Source organism: Thalassophryne amazonica, chromosome 16 (genome assembly GCF_902500255.1).
Source record: "Thalassophryne amazonica chromosome 16, fThaAma1.1, whole genome shotgun sequence".
NCBI lineage: Eukaryota > Metazoa > Chordata > Actinopteri > Batrachoidiformes > Batrachoididae > Thalassophryne > Thalassophryne amazonica.
The window spans coordinates 9,384,941-9,402,235 of NC_047118.1; the positions used below are offsets into that span (position 1 = coordinate 9,384,941).

Below are 17,295 nucleotides of genomic sequence, written 5' to 3' on the forward strand. Positions count from 1 at the left end.
TACCGACTGAAATCTGATGGGACTGGTTTAACAGTTTGGAGGGTAACCTAAAGTGACACATCTAAAATTAGGCTTAAACCAAAAGGAAGTTCTGTTTATTAGATTTAGATGTAAAAATATGCAGAATGATGAGTGAAACTGATGATATTAGCAAATTCTAATAACTGGAGGAATCCGTATGAAAAGACGTGTGTTCTTACGGTAAGCAGAAATGACAGATGGGAAATGATGAGCCTCCTCCAATATGAGCCGATGAGGCCATCAGTGGGAATAAATGATGTGTATGATGTGCATTTTGAATAATTCAGAATTTTTTTTTCATATTTTCTCCTTTGCTAAGGGGGAGGGAGGTGAAGAGCAGGAGCAGAGACAGTACAGCATGGAGGAAGAGATAACTCAGGAGGCAGTGGGTAAGCACGTCGGCACTGTTTCTCATTTCCACACTAGTGTGCCTCTATTTTGTGCTTCACTGTGCGTCTGACATGTCTGCGAACAAATGAGTATTGAATGTACGCTGACATGGCACTTTCTAAGAAAGTCTCATCCTCCCCTTTGCAGATATCTCTGTCCCCGACAATGAGTTTGCCAGAGAGGAAGAGGAGAGCAGTGGACCGGCTCCTGTGGAGGAGGTGAAGGTACCACTTGAATGCACCTAGATATACGGTCATCTCCTGCTGTTCTCGTCCTGCAAACGTGCGTTTCTGTCTCACCCTTTCCATCTGTGCAGGTACCCAAACGCATTGAAGTTCACTCCATCCACACCTATGTAGCGCTTTACAAGTTTCTGCCTCAGGAACAGAACGACCTGGAATTACAGTGAGTGTGCACGCGCAAGGATGCTCATCGCCACACGTGCATGTGTCCACCAGTGCATGTGTGCGTGCATGCCGGTGTGTTTTGTAGGAATGTGAAGCGCACAGAGCCGGAGAGGCCTTAAGGACGACTAATTATAAACTCTGAGCCAGTCGCTTTCCTCACATATAGCAGGCGTCTGAGCTGTGCTCCAGCAGGGAAGCAAATAAAGACACTGAAAGACTGAGAGATGAAAGGGTGGAGAGACGCGAGGGGAGACGATGTAGAGCTCGAGATTATCGCAGATGGCAAGAAAAGAGAAAAAGGCAGAGCTCAGATATAGAGGCAAAAACAGCACAAGAGGAAGATGATAAAAAGCTGAAGGACTGAGCTCTAAAAGGGAGACAGGATGTAGTGTGTGTGTGTGTGTGTGTGTGTGTGTGTGTGTGTGTGTGTGTGTGTGTGTGTGTGTGTGTGTGTGTGTGTGTGTGTGTGTGTGTGTGTGTGTGTGTGTGTGTGTGTGTGTGTGTGTGTGTGTGTGCGCGCGCGTGTGTACACATGTGCATTGTTGGGGCAGCTGTCACAATGGTACATCCATGGGGCTCTTCATCACCATCTGCGTCTCTGTGAGTGTAGAATATATAAAAAAGGTCTTCCATTCTATTGGCCCAGTTGTCTTATTGATAATAAATAGATCACTGCTTTCCAGCTATGTCCCTCAGGATTTTAAACAGGCAGTTATTCACCCTCTTTTAAAAAAGCCTAATGCTGATCCTTCACTCCTTCAAAATTTTAGACCAATTTCAAAGTTGCCTTTTATTTCCAAAGTCTTAGAGAAAGTGGTGGCCAAACAGCTTAATGAGGTTTTAGCTGAACATAATATTCTTGATAAATTCCAGTCTGGGTTCCGCCACTTGCACTCTACAGAAACTACCCTTCTCAGAGTTTCAAATGATATTTAAATGCGCAGAGATGCAGGTGAATATTCTGTGCTTGTCCTTTTGGATCTCTCTGGAGCTTTTGACACGGTGGATCATGGAGTCTTAGTTGAGAGACTAAGGACTTGGGTGGGCATTTCTGGGTCTGCTCTGGACTGGTTTTTGTCTTATCTTTCACACAGGACTTTCGCTGTTGCTGCTGGTAAATTTATGTCCTCCTCTGCCATGCTATCCTGTGGTGTGCCTCAGGGTTCTGTTCTGGGACCTATATTGTTTGCTCTATATTTGCTCCCACTTGGTCATGTCTTGAGTAGTTTTAAAGATGTCTCCTACCACTGTTATGCAGATGACATGCAGCTGTACATCTCATTCACTCCTCAAACGGTCTCTAGGGTATCTGCTCTTCAGAACTGTGTTGAGGTTATTGGTGACTGGATGGCGGCCAACTATTTGTCCTTAAATATAGCAAAGCCTGAGGTTCTTGTTTGTGCCCCTGACGAGTTTGTTCCCACTGTGGTTGGGAATCTTGGTTCTCTGGCCCCTTTTGTTCGCTCAGCAGTGAGGAACTTGGGTGTTACGTTCGATCACTCCCTCAATTTTGACGCGTATGTTACCCGCCTGGCACAGTCTTGTTTTTTCCATTTGCGCAATATTGCCCGTGTGCGCAGCATTGTGTCTCAGGCGGAGATGGAGATAATCATTCATGCATTCGTGTCATCACGTTTGGATTACTGTAACTCTCTATTTTTTAGCCTTAGCAAGTCCTCTTTGGACCGCTTACAAACGGTTCAGAATGCGGCTGCGAGGCTGCTGACGAGGTCATCAAAGAGGTCACATATAACCCCAATCCTCTCCTCCTTGCACTGGCTTCCCATCCATTTCAGACTCCAATTTAAAATTCTAGTACTGACTTAGGACAAGACTGAAGACCAGGGGAGACTGTGCTTTCGAGGTGGTGGCACCTAAAATGTGGAATGCATTGCCTTTGGACCTACGCTCCGTGGACTCTGTTGAAACATTTAAAGTGAAGCTAAAGACCCTTTTGTATAGGCTGGCTTTTACCTAGTTTTTATGGTTTTATGTTTCTGCTGTTTTTAATTTCTCTGTTCTTATGTGAAGCACTTTGTGATTTCTATCTTGAAAGATGCTATATAAATAAACCTTACTTACTTACTTACTAATATATGCACAGTGTGTGTCTGTGTTGCTCTCAAAATTTGTCCTGTAGGAGCCAAAAACTGACATTCTGGCTGTAATTCAGCAAAAAAACAAGATTTAACATTTTCATTTAAATAGGAGTGGGCAGTCTGGAATTAGTCAAATCAGTTTCATGTTGGAACACGCTCCCACTTAGCCCCACTCATGAACAAGACCCCAAGATGTTTGAACGCTGCCACTTGGGGCAGTAACTCTCCCTGCCCCAGAGGGGACAATCCACCCTTTTCCGACAGATGATCATGGGCTCAGGTTTGGAGGTGCCGATTGTCATCACAGTCAGTTCACACTCAGCCTCAAACCTGCTTGGTGAACATTGGAGGTCATGGCCTGATGACGCCAATAGAACCACATCATCTGCAAAAAGCAGAGGTACAACTCTGAGGTCACAGAGCTGGACACCCTCTGGTCCCTGACTGTGCCTTGAAATCCTGTCCATGAGCATCACAAACAGGATTGGTGACAAGGGACAGCCCTGGCATACTCCAACACTCACAGGGAACAGGTCTGATATGATGCCTTGAATGCAGACACAGCTCATACTTTGATTGTATAGAGACCGGATCATGTGTTGCAGCAGTTCTGGTACCCCATACTCCCACAGAAACCCCCGGACAAGTCAAGAGACCTGGATGTATACCTTTTCAAGGTCCACAAAACACATACAGACTGGTTATCATACTCCCAAGACCCTTCTATCATCCTTTTGAGGGTAAATAGCTGGTCCACCATTCAACAACTAGGATGGAACCCGCATTACTCCTCCTAAAATTGAGGTTCAGCTGTCTTACGTCTCCTCTCAAGTACCCTGGCATAGACTTCCCCAGGCAAGTTGAGGAATGTGTTATGAAACTAAATGTTATCCTTTAATGCACTCTGCCTTATTTTGCTCTCAGATTACGTGCTGTGTAATTCGCAAAGTAGAGTTGGAAATGCCCTAAATAGACTGCTCTATTGGCTGTCAACACTCTTCAAAGAAATTTAGAAATGTATAAATGTGGACCAGCTCTCACACAGATACTGGAGGGGGTTTGGGAGTATGCCCAACCCCTCTGCGTGTGCTTTGTAGACTTGGAAAATTCCTGCAGCCAAGTACCCTGAGGTGTGGGAGGTGTTCCAGGAGTATGTGTTGTGTGGGCCACCAGAAGAGGAGGTGCTGCTGGCCCACCACCAAAGGGCACCCTGCCTGAAGTGCAGGCTTCAGGCACGAGAGGGCGCTGCCGCCACGGACACAGCCGGGAGTGACAGCTGTCACTCATTAACTCCTGACAGCTGTCACTCATTCTTCATCATCGCACTCCATAAAACCCAGACGTCATCTCCACCTCATCGCCGAGATATCGTACTTCATCGGAGGTAATATCCTCAGCCGTTTGTGATTACAATATTTGTATATTGTGAGTGTTTGCAGGAGTACCGGTACCTCCGTCGGTGAAAGCTGAGAGAGCGCTGAAGGCACTCTTTTCCCCTGAGGAATCTACAGTACTCTGCAAGTTATTGAGTGAGAGGTGGAGGTGGCATTCCCACCGTTGTTGTTACTGGGTGTACACACACCCACACTTGACTGTCTTTGTTCTCGCCAGCAGTACCAGATCCGACAGTCGGGGACGGTGATCACCTGGGATTCGGGACTTGGCGGCTCCAGTATTCACCAGGTTCTGTGGCGGCGGAAATCGTGTGGTTCCGGCTCTTCTCAGGACAGACGTCTTCTATCCTCGAGCCTGCCCACACGTCACCTTTATGGATTGACTGTAATTATATTCTGAGATTGTCTGTATTCCGTTGTGCACATTTCACAACAATAAATTGTTACTTTTTGGCTCATCTATTGGCCGTTCATTTGCGCCCCCTGTTGTGGGTCCGTGTCACTACACTTTCACAACAGGATATCTCGGCCAGCGTCATGGACTCCGAGGGGCGTCACCCGGCTGTTGAACGACCAATGGGATTGCAGGGAGCGCAGGCGTCTGCAGGAGGCGTGATTGGTGAGCTGCAGCACATTCTCACCGCCTTTACGGCTCGGTTGGATCAGATGACCGAGCAAAACATCCTCCTGAACCGTAGGGTGGAGGCTCTCTCCGCACAGATGGCGGCGAGCGCTCAGGGCGCTGCTGCAGCTCGTCCTCCTGCCGACCCTATGCAAGATATGAACGTTCCAGTGGTGGTTCAACAACCCCTCCCACCATCCCCTGAAGCATACATAAGCCCTCCTGAGCCGTACGGAGGTTGTGTGGAGACGTGCGCGGACTTTCTCATGCAGTGTTCGCTCGTCTTCGCACAACGTCCCGTCATGTACGCGTCAGATGCTAGTAAAATAGCTTATGTGATTGCTCTGCTTCGGGGTAAGGCACGCGCCTGGGCTACGGCGCTCTGGGAACAGAACTCACGGTTGTTATCAGCATACACTGGGTTTGTGGGGGAGTTCAGAACAGTGTTTGATCACCCTAACAGAGGAGAGACCGCTTCAACTGTGCTGCTGTCAATGAGACAGGGACGCGAGAGCGCAGCCGCTTATGCAGTCAACTTCCGCATCGCGGCTGCGAGGTCCGGCTGAAATAACGTTGCGCTCCACGCCGCCTTCATAAACGGACTGTCGTTGGTCCTGAAGGAGCAGCTGGTAGCTAAGGAGGAACCGCGGGATTTAGATGGGCTTATCGATCTCGTTATACGGTTAGACAATCGGTTGGAGGAACGCCGTCGGGAGCGAGGCGAAGGACGTGACCGGATACGCGCCGCCCCTCTCCCTTCCGGGTTCGAAAAGGGGCAGCCCTCCCCACGCTCCACAGCCGCAGCGCTCTGTGGGGCAACAGCTCCCCCTGCTGACGTTGTTAGGGAAACACACAGGGCCAAAATGAGGAGGCTGATCCGCGGGGAGTGTTTTCTCTGCAGCTCAAAGGAGCACACACAGAAAAACTGCCCCAAACGGCCACAACAACAACCGCCCTCAGAGACTGGGCTAAGGGGGGGTCAAAACATTCACGTGAGACACACACAGATTGCCACACGACTCCCAGTTACAATCCTGAGCGGGGATTTAACCCTTCAAGCCCCAGCACTGGTGGACACGGGGTCAGAAGGGAATCTGCTAGACAGCAGATGGGCAAGGGAGGTAGGGCTCCCTCTGGTGGCACTTCCTTCACCATTGCAGGTGCGGGCACTAGATGGCACCCTCCTCCCTTTAATCACACACAAGACACAACCAGTAACTCTGGTGGTGTCTGGAAACCATCGGGAGGAGATTGAGTTTTTTGTAACTCCTTCTACCTCCCGCGTGATTTTGGGCTTCCCATGGATGTTGAAGCACAATCCCCGGATTGATTGGCCGTCTGGGGTGGTGGTTCAGTGGAGCGAAACCTGCCATCGGGTGTGTTTAGGATCCTCAGTTCCTCCCGGTTTACAGGCTAAGGAGGAGGTCAAAGTCCCTCCCAATCTGACGGCAGTGCCGGTTGAGTACCACGATCTTGCTGACGTCTTCAGCAAGGATCTGGCACTCACCCTTCCCCCGCACCGTCCGTACGATTGTGCCATTGATTTGGTTCCAGGCGCTGAGTTCCCGTCCAGCAGGCTGTACAACCTCTCACGACCTGAGCGCGAATCAATGGAGACCTACATCCGGGACTCATTAGCTGCCGGGCTGATCCGGAACTCCACCTCCCCGATGGGGGCAGGTTTCTTTTTTGTGGGCAAGAAAGATGGCGGACTCCGTCCATGCATTGATTACAGGGGGCTGAATGAGATTATGGTTCACAACCGATACCCGTTGCCATTGTTGGATTCCGTGTTCACCCCCCTGCATGGAGCCAAAATCTTTACTAAGCTGGATCTTAGAAATGCGTATCACCTGGTTCGGATCCGGAAGGGAGACAAATGGAAGACGGCATTTAACACCCCGTTAGGTCACTTTGAGTACCTGGTCATGCCGTTCGGCCTCACCAACGCCCCCGCGACGTTCCAAGCCTTGGTTAACGACGTCTTGCGGGACTTCCTGCACCGATTCGTCTTCGTATATCTGGACGATATTCTCATCTTTTCTCAGGATCCTGAGACCCATGTCCAGCATGTACATCAGGTCCTGCAGCGGTTATTAGAGAACCGACTGTTTGTGAAGGGCGAGAAGTGCGAGTTTCACCGCACGTCTTTGTCCTTCCTGGGGTTTATCATCTCCTCTAACTCCGTCGCCCCTGATCCGGCCAAGGTTGCGGCGGTGAGAGATTGGCCCCAACCAACAAGCCGTAGGAAGCTGCAACAGTTCCTCGGCTTCGCTAATTTCTATAGGAGGTTCATTAAGGGCTACAGTCAGGTAGTTAGCCCCCTGACAGCCCTGACCTCTCCAAAAGTCCCCTTCACCTGGTCGGATCGGTGCGAAGCCACGTTCAAGGAGTTGAAACGACGGTTCTCTACTGCGCCAGTTTTGGTGCAGCCCGACCCTAGCCGCCAGTTCGTGGTTGAAGTGGACGCCTCTGACTCAGGGATAGGAGCCGTGCTATCCCAGAGCGGAGAGACCGATAAGGTTCTTCACCCGTGTGCCTACTTTTCTCGCAGGTTGACCCCAGCTGAACGGAACTATGACGTCGGCAATCGAGAACTCCTTGCAGTGAAAGAGGCTCTTGAGGAGTGGAGACACCTGTTGGAGGGAGCGTCTGTGCCATTCACGGTTTTCACTGACCATCGGAACCTGGAGTATATCAGGACCGCCAAGCGGCTGAACCCCAGGCAAGTCCGCTGGTCACTGTTCTTCGGACGTTTTGACTTCCGGATCACCTATCGCCCCAGGACCAAGAACCAGAGATCGGATGCCTTGTCCCGGGTACACGAAGACGAAGTCAAAACGGTGCTGTCAGATCCACCGGTGCCCATCATTCCGGAGTCCACTATCGTGGCCACCCTCACCTGGGACGTGGAGAAGACCGTCCGGGAGGCCCTGGCACGGAGCCCGGACCCTGGACCCCGGAACCGGTCCGAAGAACCGTCTATACGTCCCACCAGAGGCCAGAGCTGCAGTCTTGGACTTCTGTCACGGTTCCAAGCTCTCCTGTCATCCAGGGGTGCGAAGGACCGTGGCAGTTGTCCGGCAGCGCTTCTGGTGGGTGTCTATGGAGGCCGACGTCCGGGAGTACATCCAGGCCTGCACCACCTGTGCCAGGGGCAAGGCAGACCACAAGAGGTTCCAAGGGCTTCTCCAGCCACTTCCTGTGCCTCATCGCCCCTGGTCCCATATCGGCCTGGATTTCGTCACGGGCCTCCCGCCGTCCCAGGGCAACACCACCATCTTCACGATAGTGGACCGATTCTGCAAGGCGGCCCACTTCGTGGCCCTCCCGAAGCTCCCAACAGCCCAGGAGACAGCAGACCTCCTGGTCCACCACGTCGTCCGTCTGCATGGGATACCCACCAACATCGTCTCTGATCGTGGTCCCCAGTTCTCCTCACACATCTGGAGGAGCTTCTGCCGGGAACTGGGGGCCACTGTGAGCCTCTCGTCCGGGTATCACCCGCAGACCAATGGACAGGCAGAACGGGCCAATCAGGAATTGGAGCAAGCCCTGCGCTGCGTAACGTCCGCACACCCGACGGCCTGGAGTGAACATCTGGCCTGGATCGAGTATGCACATAACAGCCAGGTGTCCTCTGCCACCGGCCTCTCCCCGTTTGAGGTGTGTTTGGGGTATCAGCCCCCATTGTTTCCCGTGGTGGAGGGAGAGGTCGGTGTGCCCTCGGTCCAGGCCCACCTGCGGAAGTGCCGTCGGGTGTGGCGCTCCGCCCGTTCTGCCTTGTCGAAGGCCCGGACGAGGGCGAAGACCCATGCGGACCGCCGGCGATCCCCGGCCCCTGCTTACCAGCCCGGGCAGGAGGTGTGGCTGTCCACGAAGGACATCCCCCTCCAAGTGGACTCCCCCAAGTTGAAGGACCGTTACATTGGACCTTTCAAGATCCTCAAAATCCTCAGTCCTGCCGCAGTGAAGCTCCGACTCCCGGCTTCACTGCGGATCCACCCGGTTTTTCATGTCTCCAGAATCAAGCCTCACCACACCTCACCCCTCTGTGCTCCCGGTCCGGCACCGCCTCCTGCCTGGATCATTCACGGGGAGCCGGCTTGGACAGTGCGCCGGCTCCTGGACGTCCGTCGAATGGGCCGGGGGTTCCAGTATTTGGTGGACTGGGAGGGGTATGGACCCGAAGAACGCTCCTGGGTGAAGAGGAGCTTCATCCTGGATCCGGCCCTCCTGGGCAATTTCTACCGTCGACACCCGGACAAGCCTGGTCGGGCGCCAGGAGGCGCCCGTTGAGGGGGGGGGTCCTGTTGTGTGGGCCGCCAGAAGAGGAGGTACTGCTGGCCTACAACCAAAGGGCGCCCTGCCTGAAGTGCGGGCTTCAGGCACGAGAGGGCGCTGCCGCCACGGACACAGCCGGGAGTGACAGCTGTCACTCATTAACTCCTGACAGCTGTCACTCATTCTTCATCATCGCACTCCATAAAACCCAGACGTCATCTCCACCTCATCGCCGAGATATCGTACTTCATCGGAGGTAATATCCTCAGCCGTTTGTGATTACAATATTTGTATATTGTGAGTGTTTGCAGGAGTACCGGTACCTCCGTCGGTGAAAGCTGAGAGAGCGCTGAAGGCACTCTTTTCCCCTGAGGAATCTACAGTACTCTGCAAGTTATTGAGTGAGAGGTGGAGGTGGCATTCCCACCGTTGTTGTTACTGGGTGTACACACACCCACACTTGACTGTCTTTGTTCTCGCCAGCAGTACCAGATCCGACAGTCGGGGACGGTGATCACCTGGGAATTCGGGACTTGGCAGCTCCAGTATTCACCAGGTTCTGTGGCGGCGGAAATCGTGTGGTTCCGGCTCTTCTCAGGACAGACGTCTTCTATCCTCGAGCCTGCCCACACGTCACCTTTGTGTATTGACTGTAATTATATTCTGAGATTGTCTGTATTCCGTTGTGCACATTTCACAACATTAAATTGTTACTTTTGGCTCATCTATTGGCCGTTCATTTGCGCCCCCTGTTGTGGGTCCGTGTCACTACACTTTCACAACAGTATGGAGTACTGGGTCCACTGCAACATGCAGTCCACTCTCTGTACATTTACTTTATATACTTTATATGACACCCCTTGGGCACATATTGCGGTGCTTTGGGATTATCTTTCACTGCTATGCTGATGATACTCAGTTATACATGCCGATAACTGCTGGTAATCTCATCCACATAAAATCCTTAGAAGATTGCTTTGCATCAGTGAGAAGCTGGATGTCTACCAACTTCCTACTTTTAAACTGGAGCCAGCTGAGGTGGTTTGGACATCTGGTGAGGATGCACCCTGGTCATCTCCCTTGAGAGGTCTGCCAGACACTTGCAACTGAGAGGAGGCCCAGGAGAAGACCCAAGACATGCTGCAGGGATTATATTTCCCAGATGGCTTGGGAATGCCTCAGGATCCCCCAGTAAGACTTAGAGGTCCTAGTCAGGATAGGGAAGCATGACCTAAGCTGCTATGTCTACTGCTATGGTAACCCAGGATAAGCACCTGAAAATGAAAGAATGAATGAATTTACTAATGTAAACTCTTACTTGTTGCATTTATACAGTGAGGAAAATAAGTATTTGAACACCCTGTGATTTTGCAAGTTCTCCCACTTAGAAATCATGGAGGGGTCTGAAATTTTCATCTTAGGTGCATGTCCACTATGAGAGACATAATCTAAAAAAAAAAATCCGGAAATCACAATGTATGATTTTTTAAAATAATTTATTTGTATGTTACTGCTGCAAATACGTATTTGAACACCTGTGAAAATCAACGTTAATATTTGGTACAGTAGCCTTTGTTTGCAATTACAGAGGTCAAACGTTTCCTGTAGTTTGTCACCAGGTTTGCACACACTGCAGCAGGGATTTTGGTCCACTCCTCCATATAGATCTTCTCCAAATCTTTCAGGTTTGGAGTTTCAGCTCCCTCCAAAGATTTTCTATTGAGTTCAGGTCTGGAGACTGGCCAGGCCACTCCAGGACCTTGAAATGCTTCTTACGGAGCCCCTCCTTAGTTGCCCTGGCTGTGTGTTTGGGGTCATTGTCATGCTGGAAGACCCAGCCTTGACCCATCTTCAATGCTCTTACTGAGGGAAGGAGGTTGTTTACCAAAATCTCACAATACATGACCCCATCCATCCTCCCTTCAATACGGTGCAGTCGTCCTGTCCCCTTTGCAGAAGAGCACCCCAGAGGATGATGTTCCACCCCCATGCTTCACGGTTGGGATGGTCTTCTTGTGGTTGTTCTCATCCTCTAAACATGGTAAGTGGCATTGATTCCAAAAAGCTCTATTCTGGTCTCACCTGACCACATGACCTTCTCTCATGCCTCCTCTGGATCATCCAGATGGTCACTGGTGAACTACAAACGGGCCTGGACGTGTGCTGGCTTGAGCAGGGGGACCTTGCTGCCCTGCAGGATTTTAAACCATGACAGCATCATGTGTTACTAATGTAATCTTTGTGACTGTGGTCCCAGCTCTCTTCAGGTCATGGACCAGGTCCTCCTGTGTAGGTCTGAGCTTTCTCAGAATCATCCTTACCCCACAGAGTGAGATCTTGCATGAAATCCAAGACCGAGGGAGATTGACAGTCATCTTGTGTTTCTTCCACTTTCTAATAAATAATCATAACAGTTGTTGTCTTCTACCAAGTTGCTTGCCTGTTGTCCTGTAGTCCAACCCGATCCTTGTGCAGGTCTACAGTTTTGTCCCTGGTGTCCTTAGACAGCTCTTTGGTCTTGGCTATGGTGGACAGGTTGGAGTGTGATTGATTGAGTGTGTGAACAGGTGTCTTTTATACAGGTAACAAGTTCAAACAGGTGTAATTAATACAGATAAAGAGTGCAGAATAAGAGGGCTTCTTAAAGAAAAATTAACAGGTCTGTGTGAGCCAGAATTCTTGCTGGTTGGTAGGGGTTCAAATACTTATTTGCAGCAGTAACATACAAATAAATTATTAAAAAAATCATACATTGTGATTTCCGAATTTTTTTTTTTTTAGATTATGTCTCTCACAGTGGACATGCACCTAAGATGAAAATTTCAGACCCCTAAATGATTTCTAAGTGGGAGAACTTGCAAAATCACAGGGTGTTCAAATACTTATTTTCCTCACTGTAGGCTCAGCACTCAGATGGTTAAGGCTTCTTATTTAGTGTTGTAGTTACGCTTATAATTTGGCTTGGATTGGATATTATAGTTCAGACTAATTTCAGCACTGTCACAGAACCTTCACATGTATTTCTGTCATGTGTAAACCGAAAATCACTGCATGACAGAAATGCATGGTTATTTTACACGTGCGTGCTGATGTATGTGGAAAAATGTCACTTTGTGGACGCCTCGAAGAAGGGACTCATTTTAAGCAGCTTTATTCTGTCATGACAGATGTGGGTGGAATAACTAAGCTGTGTCAGTCTAACCACACCTGGTAAGTTAATTTAGGTGCTTTATTCTGGTTAATGATCATTTAAGGCGACGTAAAGTCAGACTCCAGAACACCAGTACCTCTCCATGTATCTTTGTAGTGCATGCAGGCCAGACTGGCTGCAGATCAGAACCAACCATCTCCACTGCAGGTGGTGCTGGAGTGTAGACCCCATGATGGGTTTTTGTTTGTTTGTTTGTTTGTTTGTCATTTTTGCAGAAAATAAACTAATTCATCCACATTTCAATGACTGCAGCACTAACTCTGCTCTAATTCTCTCCCTGTCATCTATCATCTTCATCTATTAACTTTGTCGAATCTCCACTAGTCCCGGTGATCGTGTGCAGGTCACAGACGACTCTAACGAGGAGTGGTGGAAGGTGGGTAATAAATCATTCGCCAAACATCTGTTCGTGTGCATGTGTGGTTTTGTGTTTGCTCATTGGCTCCTGCAAGTGCATACTTGTGTTCATATGTGCACGTTGTGTATCGAAGAGTAGAAAAAAGTGTTTGTGCATTTATTTTGCTCCTTTTTTCCTTTTTCAAAACCTTAAAGACATCTGCTCCATTTTTCCTTGTGATAAACACACAGACAGAAATGGAAATTTATTAACTTTGAACATTACAAAAAGAGTTTCACATAATGAACTTGACTAGTGTTGCAACCTCAAAGCTTTCTTTATTGAGTCTCTAATGAGTTTGACTCAGTCCCACTGGAAACAGCATTGATGCATTCAGGCTAAACCGTGACTATTGACTGAAGTGTGGTGTGTTTGCGTCTCCTCCATTAATGGGACGATATTGACTAGACGAGAACGTATGGAGGCCAAAGTGAAGCAGCAGTTATAAATGTCCACAGATCAGCCGTCCTTTCAACAAAACATTGCATTATGTACAATTTATGAGTCATCGCTACGTTTTTAATGTATTGTTTGTTCGCCCCTTTATTAATAATTAGCACACTCTGATGTAAAGGGCGGTAAATTGAATATATTTGTACACAGTAAGTTGTAATGAAATTTAATTTCAAGTTAGAAAAACACCAGGATGACAATGTAACCTACAATTAAAAAGCTCATGAGTGAATGTGAGCAGATACACCAAATTCTAATCATAAAATTCTAAACTCCTATGCAAATTTATTTGTGAGTTATTGAGTTAACAAATCTTGACCAACTCTCATTTTGGGAAAGTCTCGCTTAACACAGAGAGTATCTGACATAATGATGAAACCATTTCTGTTGTCTCAGTGCAAAACAGCCTTTTCCCTTCGTTTGTGTCTTGTTTCTTTTGTCAGCCGTATTAAAGTCAAAAAGTGCTACTGTTTCTCTAATTCAGATCCATAATGTGGCTACAGATATGGCACAAGAATTGTCACCTATTACTGCAAAACAAGAAAAACTAATGTTAAAGAAACAATACAAGGGAACAGCGTGGGCACACTGAAGAATAAAGCAAGCGTTAATGGCGAAAATTAGACAAAATTGCTTGAAATTGCTGCTGCAACATGAAACTGTTCACGTGAAGCCTACAAAAGTGCTGTCCTCTATTCTTTCCTTTTTTTCTTCTTCTTCTTCTAGGGCAAAAGCAGCGACAGAGTCGGCTTCTTCCCTGCCAACTTTGTGCAGAGGGTCCGGCCGGGAGAGAGCGTGTGGAGGGTGGTTCAGAGTTTTACTGGAAGCAGGGAGAGAGGTCACATGGCTGTGAAGGAGTCCCAGGTGCAGATCTTGCTGTTTTTTAAATCTCTTGTCATTCTTTTACTCCTACACTTTGGCTCTGACACCGTTCAATGCTTGCAGGGGTGGGGTGTTGGCTCGAGTTGTGGAAACCAGTGATTGAGATGGTTTTTTTTTTTTGGCAGCGGGAGGTTTACTGACATTGACTTCTTGTACAACTCTGTGTGGAATCATTGGACACTCTGGTTGCAGCACTTGAGGAGCTGATTGAGGAATCTGAATGTTTGGGTTTGCGATTGTCCTTTGATCAAGATTATGTTCCAGGGCACGTATGCACGAAGCATCTCACAGTCCTCTCAAAGAGCTCCTAACTTTCCTGGCAAGGAATCTTAGCCTAAGAGTGAGCCAGAAGGTGTCTGAGAGCGAGACTGAGCAAGAACAAAACTGAAACTCCTGTCTTAGTGAGGAGGCGGAGTTGACCACGTTGCTAGGTATGACGTGGTCCTGTAAGAACTGTGATTGGTTGTCACGGAAAGGGAAGGGGAAATAAAAAATAAATGCGCTCTGCGCTCCTACATATGAATGAACAGTAAAACCTGTTAATTCTTGTGCTGCAATGCATTATGGGAGTTCTGAGTTTTGGGGTTTTTAAATGTTGCTATTGTGGTTCATGTTAGTTTAAAAATGTTGTTAGTGTTGTTGATTTGCTCACAGGGGGTCGTTTTGACCGTTGGGGTTTTTACGTAATTATTGTATGGCCTTGCCTTACAATATAAGGCGCCTTGGGGCAACTGTTTGTTGTGATTTGGCGCTATATAATTAAAATTGATTTGATTTATTGTGTTTTTGTAGTTCATTTGGTTTAGTGAGTTAAGTGTCACCATGTTGTCATCATAAGTGAAAAGTGTATCGTGTTTGGTGCCATCCCTGTGCTGTTTTATCTGAAAACAACACAGGGCGACCGCCCTTGCTTGGGACTCCGGTGAGGGCGATCGCATCTCCTTCTCTCTCCTCTATCTCTGCTCCAACCGTCAAAGTCCTTACTTCACCGGACTGTAAATTCTTCAAACTATAATGGATTAACCATGGAATTGATCAGCTGGTCTCTGAACGCTACTGACACCTTTTTTTCCAACAAGGAAATCCAGGCTGGGGGACCCTGCGTGCCCAGATGGAACCTACCCTGCGGGCTATGTTCTTGACGCCTGGGAGAAATGGCGTGTCACATGCTTGGTGCCACTCTCTGTGGAAGACGTTGAAGATTTATTTATATTTGGTTTTTTTCATAGGATGGCTGGTACTTATTGGTTTATGTGCTGCCCTGACCTACCGGAGAATTGACAAGACGGCTGCCACCAGAACCATGACCCTTCACCTGTCCATCATGATTAATGAGTTGGGCAAGGCTATACATTCTCGGACTGCGTTAACCCTTGAACTCAAGTGCAAGTTGGATAACATCTCGGAGCAAATGCACGCCTTGAATTTGGTTGTTCATGAGAGCTGCAAATGTGTTTTCACTGCTCAACCATAAACATGGCAGGCTTATCAGCCTCTGAAGGTCAAAACACCCCATTGTTTTCCTCAAGAAGAATTTCTACGGCCTTGATGAACCATTCAGCTGCCTTCTTATCTTTTGCAACTCCAGCACACGCGGGCAGAAACTGTCATAAACTTAACTCATCTGCCACTCACACATGGACAGTGATTGATACGCCTGCTCCCACGCCCTTCCCCTCCTTGTGTTCCTGTCCACAGGAACACAAGCAGAAACGAGGTGATAATCGCTTAACGCAGTTGGCTCTGACTGACTTCCACGTCAGAGAGGAAGGCTGTCAATCAAACCTCACTCTCTGGAGACAGCCAATCACAGCAGAGTCAGTGCTGACCTGGTTCCCTCCCCCATAGTGCCATAATCCCGCTCTCATAGTGCCAAAATGGCCAAACATGAGTTCAGATTTGTGGAAAAATAATTAGTCATAATTGTACGCTCCTGGCAGCCAACGTTAATTAGCAGCATTAATTTAATTCACACCCACACACAGAGGAAGGCTTTAGCACTTGTATTCACACTTTTTATATTCCTGTTCGAGCTTTCACAGTTGTGAATGTCCCTCAGTGTCAAATTCCTTAAAATGATAAATCACTTTTGATGAATAAAAATGGGTTTGTATCTTTTCTCTCTTTCTCAGATCTGTGTGGGGAAGCGAGAAGAAGGCGAGGTCTTTCTGAAGTTGAGCAGCGGCAAAAAGAGAGGGTTGGTCCCGGCTGACTCTATAGAGGAGATCTGAGGCTCTGGGCATATGCCACTCTCACCATCATGCCGCTGACTTCCTTCACCAAAGCCACCTCCGGTCTACCTGATCCCAACTGACTTAAATACAGATAACGTGGAAGAAAAACACAAACCTGCAAAGAGCCGGAACCATGGTAGTCCACAGTTTCACATTTCAATTTCTGAGGTTTATTTTCTTTAACCGCAGGTAGAAATATGCAGTGTAGTTCCTGTTGTAGAAATATTAATATTTGCTTAGAGGAAGGGTGTAGAAATTTTTAAAATGCTTTTAGAAAGGGTTATGCAACTACTTTGACAGAAACTGATATAAAATATAATTTTTCACCAGTATTTGTTAGACATTTGACCAAAATAAAACAAGCCATCTTGCACAGCAGCAACATTAAATTTCATCCACTACATTAATCAGTTGGCAATAACTGATATTTTACAGTAATGTGCAAAAGCTTAATATGCATTTCATATGTAAAACCTTTAAAAAGGGAACAAAAATAAATCAAAACAAATAAGTAAATCACCTAAACTAGTGTAGCACATAACCAAATATTTCAGGAGAATCTTTCCAATGGTAGTACAAGCACCAAATTTGGCAAAAATACTCCTTAGTCATAACTCTTTTGAAAATGGCCACAGGTCCCTCATATTTTCACAATGGCTGCCATGTTTGGAATGGAAGTTATTTTGATGATAAATCTGTAGACTTGCCCAATACTGATGATTCTAGCATGAAATCATACCTTTTTAACCATGTAGAACCCAAATTTGGAATTCCACAAGCTATTCCTCAACTCAAGCTGCATTACTTCAGCATGTCAAGCAGCGTGAAGAATGCAACGTGTCTGTGTTCTTGGACTTAACACTTCATCTACAGTAGTGGTTCCCAAAGTTGTTGTGTGCCC

General features: G+C 47.8%; 1 protein-coding gene across 2 annotated transcripts in view; it reads left to right on the forward strand.

Moving 5' to 3' along the window:
* LOC117528505 (SH3 and cysteine-rich domain-containing protein 2-like) overlaps positions 1-16,857 on the forward strand; it is a 94,631-nt gene extending 77,774 nt beyond the window's left edge. The window contains exons 6-11 of one of the 2 annotated variants that reach the window (XM_034191146.1): positions 341-410; positions 559-629; positions 728-816; positions 12,753-12,804; positions 14,005-14,142; positions 16,293-16,857. In XM_034191146.1, the coding sequence (XP_034047037.1) occupies positions 341-410; positions 559-629; positions 728-816; positions 12,753-12,804; positions 14,005-14,142; positions 16,293-16,391 (519 nt within the window). In that variant the 3' untranslated portion in view covers positions 16,392-16,857. Of the gene's footprint in view, positions 1-340; positions 411-558; positions 636-727; positions 817-12,752; positions 12,805-14,004; positions 14,143-16,292 lie in introns of both variants that reach the window. The other variant, XM_034191145.1, reaches the window with a different exon arrangement.
* Positions 16,858-17,295: the final 438 nt, after the last annotated feature.